The 8,149-nt window shown below is 34.5% G+C and overlaps 1 protein-coding gene across 1 annotated transcript; it reads left to right on the top strand.

Moving 5' to 3' along the window:
- The first annotated feature begins 64 nt into the window (after nucleotides 1-64).
- Nucleotides 65-8,149, top strand: LOC105341352 (serum response factor). Its single transcript, XM_034467726.2, has 7 exons — nucleotides 65-707; nucleotides 822-1,085; nucleotides 3,986-4,229; nucleotides 4,524-4,637; nucleotides 4,789-4,902; nucleotides 5,536-5,750; nucleotides 6,427-8,149. Exons 1-7 carry the CDS (start codon nucleotides 444-446, stop codon nucleotides 6,514-6,516), a joined length of 1,305 nt encoding a protein of 434 aa, XP_034323617.2. The 5' UTR covers nucleotides 65-443; the 3' UTR covers nucleotides 6,517-8,149.

The following is an 8,149-nucleotide window of genomic DNA, read 5'->3' as shown; positions in this document are numbered from 1 at the left end:
CAGAGAGGTTTGATGTCTTGGCGCGAAAAATCACGGCTTATTTGCATTTTGCCATATATGACTTTGAGTCACTCCATATTTGGCCGTGGACGCCATATATGGGAACCCCACATTGCCATACAAGGAACTTGTATATTATACTAAATCTAGTAAATATTATTTCGCGTTTTATACCGAGATGCTCTGTCTATAGCATTGTACTGGAATGATAGATAACAATATCTCCTATATTTTCATGTCCCTCATCAGTTGATATACGCGCGCTTCGCACCAAAACACGACAAACAGCTTGGCCTACATTTCTACGCGCATTAATATTGACGTAGTGATTCGCCCGGTATTCCGTTTATGGCGAGGAGCAAATTAGGCACAGTTGATTCATTCTTCCATTCATGAACAGCTGATACTATACGTTTGTAACTGGACTTACTTTATCGAAAACAATGAACGGGACACATATTAACCAGCCAGCCTTCCCCACCGCTCCTGGGGGAGGGGTACCCACGTTTACGATGGAAAATGTCGATCCCTCAACTATGGAAGAGGATTCGGACTCTGATGGAGAGATTTCGGTGGTAACAAATCCCCAGGGTCTCAAACCCGGGAAAAAGACCAAAGGACGGGTCAAAATTAAAATGGAATTTATTGAAAATAAATTGAGGCGATATACAACTTTTAGCAAGCGCAAAACAGGAATTATGAAAAAGGTTTGCACTTTTCTTTTTATTTTTTGGAAAGTTTAGTTAATTTTGTCTTTTTAAAGATTTCTCCTTTATTGTTATTTGGAATTTTCATCATTTGATTTTAATTAATTTGGATAGGCTTATGAGCTGTCAACTTTAACTGGCACTCAAGTGATGTTATTAGTGGCAAGTGAAACTGGACATGTGTACACATTTGCAACCCGAAAACTTCAGCCTATGATAACTAGTGACAGTGGAAAAGCTTTGATTCAAACATGTTTAAATTCGCCAGACCCTCCACCCGGCTCCCAGCCACAAATGACCATGGACCAAAGAATGAATCCAACGGGATTCGAGGAAACAGAATTGTCATATGCTGTCGCTGAGGAAGAACATGCAAAAGTTTGTAAAAAAATTATCAGAATATACTCTTCATCCTACATAATAGATATACAAAATTAGTTCTGTCTTATGTTAGTCTATTTTTTTTTAAGATATATATATATTTTTTATTTTGGGAGTATTTGCTCTTTAATGAAAACTTTTTAATTAAAATCTGATAAAAATTTTTTTTTTATTTTCAAAAGTTTTTTGAAAAAAAAAAGTATGAAAGTAAATAATTTTCCTAATTGTAAATTGTTATAAAGCTTGACTTGGCATTTTTAAGTATTATTAGGCATATAACAAGAAAAGGGGGAAAATCATATTCATAGAGTTGGGAGTTTATTTCTTTGTCTATGTACAGTTCAACTCTGAAAATGCTGTGTTTACCATCTGTTCCAAATCAAGAACCAGAGAAAAATACCATAAATATCAGCGGTGTGTTCCTCTCAGCTGGAAGCTTCTGTGCATTTCTTGCCACTAATAGCGTGATAAGACCAAGGCAGTTTGCTTCTTTGTTTGCATCTTGTATTAGTAGAACTGCCTTTACTGACACTCACAGCAGGAGGAGGGTGGGGTGGGGGTGGGGGGTCTTATAGTAGCCATGGATGGAGGATTAATTTATTACCATGTTTTATCTTATTTGTCTATGTGAAGAAAAAAGCAATATATTTTATTTGTTTATTGGTTTAGATTTATGCACTTCCACTCACATTTATGCATGTTGATGCTATTTTAATACATGTATCAATGAAAACTTTCGGAGATTTAAAAAAGATGGATAGGTTCATAATTTATTAATTAATGTAATGACTTAAGTTTTAAAGTGATTCTGTTAATTAATTTTTCAATTACATGTCACAAATTTAGTGAACAATTTTGAAACCCCTTATTTATATTGCAATGGCCTGAAAACCCATTCCCAGAACTTTTAGCAGGAGGTACAAAGCCAAATTCGGCACCAGGGATTCCCATATCCTGTGAAACCCGAGAACCCCTGTATCAAGCAGCTAATTGGAATCCTTCCATGTAGGCAAAGATAAAACAGTGCTTTTCCTCACATATGTCAAATTTGTTTGTTTTATATCAAATAGGCTTCTGTGCTGCTGCTGGGAAAGTTTTGGGAGAATATAATCTGGTAATCTAACTTGGGGAATGGGCGGATCAGTTGCTGCAGCGCTTATGGAGTGTTATATCATGCAGGCTCTTACTGTAGTAGCTGTAGCTTATCTGTAAGATTCAGGCACTTCTGTGTAATGCCAAAATGGTTTCAATGAAAGAATAACTCATTTCTTCTTTTAATCAATCACTCATTTAAAAAAAGATTTTCTTGAAAATAATGCAGCTGTGCAGGTTTCCAAAAGTGTATAATCTTTATATTGATTATAAGAAAGGATAATGATGAGCAGAATATGAAAGGACTTTTTTATGGCACCTCAATAAGCACTAAAAATAATCCTGATTTTGGTCAATTAATTAGTATTATGGCAGTAAATTGGTTTGCAGTGTTTTTGATAGATCATATATAAAAGGGGGAATATCTCTCTCCTCTCTCTCTCTCTCTCTCTCTCTCTCTCTCTCTCTCTCTCTCTCTCTCTCTCTCTCTGCCACACTGACCAGTTACTGTCACACATGTACACACATTTGTTCGGAATGATGGATAAGGTGTAGATATACATACATATATACAGCCACTCCAAGATCAGGCAACAAGCACTCGTACAAGTTAAAAGGAATGAATCTATCACCATGGCAATGCTTATCCCTGGAATTTCGGCAGCTAATATCATATAAATGCTTTGTACCTGAGTGATTTTTATCATCCAGCAGCACATGCTGCAAATATGTCTCTGAGAGGCAGCATGCCAAATTTGTGGCAGCGAAGCCACTCAAAATAGAAATGAGTTGGTTAAGGAATTTGGTATTAATTGGGTTTTTTAACAGGGAGATCTGTGTTTTTCTGGGAATTATTTGAAGAATTCAATTAAGTCCATATTATTCAATTGTACTTTGAAAATAGGAAGAATGTTGGCCATGGTTGATATGAATATAATTTAAGTTGTTTAACTTTGTGGAAGGGTTCTTGCGGAATAGGAAAATGATGTATTAAATTTAACTATATGATGTTGCACGTGAAAGAGAAAAAAATTTAGAAATGCATGTACTTGTATAAATTTTATTGATTTCAAAGCAGGGTTGTATATACTGCAGTTAATTAATTAAAAATCATGATGTGGAAAGACCATTTTGTTTACAAAATATAAATGTATTTAGGGAACTAATTATTAAAAGAAATGAACATTTATTCTACAAACTATGGAGTAACAGTTAATTGTTATAAAATTTAGAATAAATATCATTTAGTTATATATAAAATTCCCAAATATTTTCTACTGGTACTTCAATGCATTTTCCCCCGAAAGAATGTTTATGGCTACCATTATCAACAGTTATTGATAGAACTAAAACACTGTAAAATTAAAAAAAATTTAGGCACTGATTTTATGCATGGATCCAGAAATATTTCCCAAGGAAAGGAGGGGGGGGGGTTGTAATGGAAACTTTGTTTACCTAAGTGTTTTCCACAACTTTACGTGGTGAATTTAAAAAGTTTGAATTTTTAAGAGGGGTCTTCTTAATTTCATAAAATGCCAGCATTTATAGCAAATTTTTTTTATCAGACATGAGCTGCAAAAATCAATGTTAGATGCCATGACAAGTACTGCAGACATACATATAAATTACTTGTTTTTAGATGTAAAGCCTCTCTTGAGATAAAAACCTCACTTCCCTTTTCTCTTAATTGTGTAGAAATAAGTAGAAAGCATATACGGTAATGCACAGAAGTAGAAGACAGACTTTAAAGGCAGATAACTCTAGTGATTGACTCTGACTAACAAGTGCATGGTTTATTATTACAGGTTGACAACACAATGAAGCCAATGTTTATGCCCGTCTCCATCTCTGAGCCTGGAGTTGTCAACAGAAGCTCACCAGATAATACCAGTGGTACTTCGTCCCCACCCCAACAGCCAACCGCCCAGAGCCAGACAACCGCACAGGCCTCACCCAACTCAGCCGCGACATCCAAAAGTCTGGCCGGGATGTCCAATGTCAATCTGACCATCCCAGGCCTGCCACCAGGGGCAGTATTAGTTCCCCAAGGTAATTGTAATAACTAACATGTTGATGACTGGATATAAGAGGGCTGGGTGGTTTTTAGAATACCATATGTCAATGCCCTGGAACAGAAGATCACTGTAGAGAGATAGTAGGAGACTAGACTATTCAAGTGTTAAAATATTTACTTAATATTAATAGTTTAAAGTGGAAAAAAACACTTCAAATTTTAAGTTACCAGGTGGTTCTGATGGGTTATTTGTTGGTATCTAGCCTCTTTAATGAGAATGGCTCACCAATTATACATGTTTTCATGACGTTTGTTTTTGTTGTTTGTAGTTGGAGGAGCCCCACTGATCCCCATACAGCAGAATGGTCAACAGATTGGACAGGGTGCTCAGACTCAGACCCTGTACAGGCTCCCCAACTCCAACCAGATCGTAGCCTTCTCAAGTAGGTGCAAATCTTACTAGTTACTTTATAAACCAGCTTCATAAAAAATACCATACTGCAGTACTTTTTATTTGTAATGTCACAATTCATGTATTATTTGTCATAGGAAAAAGATTGTCTCGCATACAATGATATAATTAATGATTGACAGGTGCTAGTGGTGACTCCCCCTCCCAGCAGTCAATGGTGACCTCAGGGTCAAGTTCTGATAACATGACCACCCTGACCAATGTCAGCACTGCAGGATTACAGACTGCTCAAACAGGTAAATCCTCCAATACTCACATGTTCTATTTTCACAAGTTATGTTCTTATTCACCAGTTCAAATGAACATAAATTATTTATAAATTAAAAACTCAAACACATATGTAGGAACTGCTTCGCCTGCGTCTGTGCAACAGACTTAATTTTACTTCAAAATTTTTACAAGTATATTCATTTACTCTTCTGGTTCAAAATCAACATTCTACAATATAAAAAATAAAACATTAGATACATGTACACAGTAAACGTTAAGGGGGGGGGGGGGGCTGTTGCACGTAAAGCAACGAAACCTCGAATGACTTTGATTCCCTAATACCTGGACACAGGTAAACTACCTGTTCTGCACGAGTACACTTAACCCCGTATACTCGTCAGTAAACCAATCGAAATCGATATACTATAAATAACACCGGAAACAATAACAACACGTGTTTCCCTTACCTTTTATAAATATATTGGGTGTGATTGATACACAAGCAATAAGTTTAACACATCTTATGTAAAATTACTGCTTTTCAATAATCACTTTAATCATTCACAATTTCACATTCATAATTTGATGTAATTTTATGAGCAGATGTTTTTTAAACCTATAAAATCATGAGTAGCTGACAATCTGGTGGTTAATTGTAGGTTCACAGAACTCGGCAGCAATGACCCCAGGAGTAGTGATGTACCACACGCCTCAGGGAATCGTGTATGCACCCACGACCCTTCAGGATGCCAGTCGCTCTATGTTCAACTTCCAGCCTACCCCCACAGCCTTGTCATTGCCCCAGTCAGAGAACGGTCAGCAGATCATCACCATCCCTATCCCCGTCAGTCTAGCTGCTGCAGGCAACTCACAGGTAAACATGGGAAAAAAAATTCTTCACCTTTGAAAAAAACTTATACTATTGTCCAACAGACAAAGGGCTTGAGGACCAAGTAAATGGGAGGAAATGGTGAAAATTTTATCACTGTTTTAATGATCAAACTGGTGCACACTTAGAATTCTACTGTCCTCAAATGAACTGTTAAAACTTAAAATCTCTAAAATCTATCTCCATTTACTTCACTTAGAAACTTGAAATGACAAAAAAGGAAAAGTTGACAATCCTTTCTCCTACATTTTATTTCTTGACAAAATATAAATGTATAAATTACTAGCCGGTGAAGTATTTTGTTATTGAAAGGGGAGAAGATGTTTTAAAAACCATTTCCGTTTTCTGTTATTTTCTATTATGAAATGAGCTATTTTAACCCAAAATACAAAGTTATCTTGCTTTGTTTGACCAAATCATTTATATTTAATGAAAATATACATAAATGTTTACAGTATTATAAAAAATTAACTTTAATTAGACAACTTTCAAAAAATGACTTTTAGTTAGGCAGCTAGACAATGCTATCATTCGCAGTCCTTTGATCAAATTAAAACTTGTAATTATTTACATGTTATAATGTGTGTATATTGATACTGGTACATTTTTAATGTACAGCACATTGTATTTATTGTATGAGTTTGAATTTTTTCTATTAAAGGTTCCCATATATCAGTTTGCAACTCAGATGTCAGACACCTCTCAAACATCATTGTCCCAACCCACGCCTGCTAAAAAATCCAAGAAATGACAGAGGCAGCTTGAAGAGAGAAGAGTTATCTTCTCTTGAGCAATGGAGGTGACAGTGGTTATGTGCCCCTGACTGAGTGATGAAGGTTGTCTTCCCTGAATGATAAATTCAATGGTGATTAATTAACACTAAAGTGCCAAAAACATTAGTCTAATAATTATAGATATGATGGAACGAGTTAGCACAAAGTTCATGGAATGCTGTTTCAAAAGGAAGAATATCGAAGGAGCATGATTAAGATGGACAACATGTCAACACACTGTTAGCCATACAAATCAACACAAAGCAATAGGGGTTCCAGAAAAATCTTGATATTAATAGGGCTGGTATGTGACTTGTTACATAATCCAAACAAATTCAATCAGTCTAGCTAGATGATCAAGATCACAAGTTTGGATGCATCCACATTTATTAAATGAATGGGAGCTTTGTTAAGAGATGTATTTAACTTTTTAGATGTGATGTTATGTACTCCATGCACATGGGCATCTTATCTGCTCTGCTCTCTGACATATATATAAATAATTTATATGTATGTCAGGGAGCAGAGTCGATAGGATGCCCATGTGCTCCATAGAAGAGCTAGCATTTCCGTGTGATTATTTTTTTCATATTTCTAATCAGGCTTTTTATTTATTCATCTTTTTAATCATATTTCATAATATGCATCAATAATTCATAGAGTTATTCAGATGTTCTCCATGTAAGTTATTGGTTGAAGATCATGGTACATGTATTTTTAAGTAGCACTTCAATGAATTTATGTGAACATGAACAGTATCTCTTTAATTAGTTAATGATCAGTTATAAATAACAAAACAAATGGCAGCTGTAGATTCATTTAACTGTATCAGTATTGTTCAATTTTATTTAATGTACATCTGTATATCAAAAGTTTGGACCAGTTGTATCTGTATGTTACACTATATACGTACGGTGTATTAATTTCATACAACTATATATATGTACAGTAAATGAAGATTCCTCATGAAATTAAAAAATTATCAGATTGTGTACAAAATTTTTTTTTTGATAATTCTGACAAGAGTCCAAATTTTAAAGATATCTTTCAAATTATTTCAGAGCAATATGACAATGTTATTGAATTTCTATCCTTGCACAATGGGAATCTTTTATCCTTGCACAATGGGAATCTTCATTACTTAAACTAATAAAGGGCTTATATTTTGTTGTAAATGGTCATCTGTTTTATATCTATCAACTTTTTGCATATCAAACATGTTTAGAGTAGATTTTGTAAATGAGTATTTCTTTATGTCTTATTTTGACTGTTATCTTTTTATTTCGTAAGTTTCTTCACAATTACACGTAGGTGTTAATTCATTAAACTTTGACCTACAAAATTTCTGGCATACACGTTTTAATGAAGTGTTTGTGGAATTAAGTAATTTACCCAACTATTTATTAGCGGTAACTAGTCACATTTTTAAAAAACTTTTTTAGTGGTATATTACAATTTTGTTGAAATCCAGTTCTTTGTTATTTATTAATGTTGAATCATTTGTATCATATCATGTTTTTTTATAAAGATTCAAGTTCAGAAAGCTGAGATTAACATTTTTGTTATAAACAAAGATGATGCAAGTTGAAAAAGTATAGTATTTTTCTGTTA

Source organism: Magallana gigas, chromosome 6, assembly GCF_963853765.1.
Source record: "Magallana gigas chromosome 6, xbMagGiga1.1, whole genome shotgun sequence".
In the NCBI taxonomy this organism is placed as follows: domain Eukaryota; kingdom Metazoa; phylum Mollusca; class Bivalvia; order Ostreida; family Ostreidae; genus Magallana; species Magallana gigas.
The sequence above is the reverse complement of the archived record's forward strand: the minus strand, read 5'-3'. Positions and strand labels throughout refer to the sequence as shown.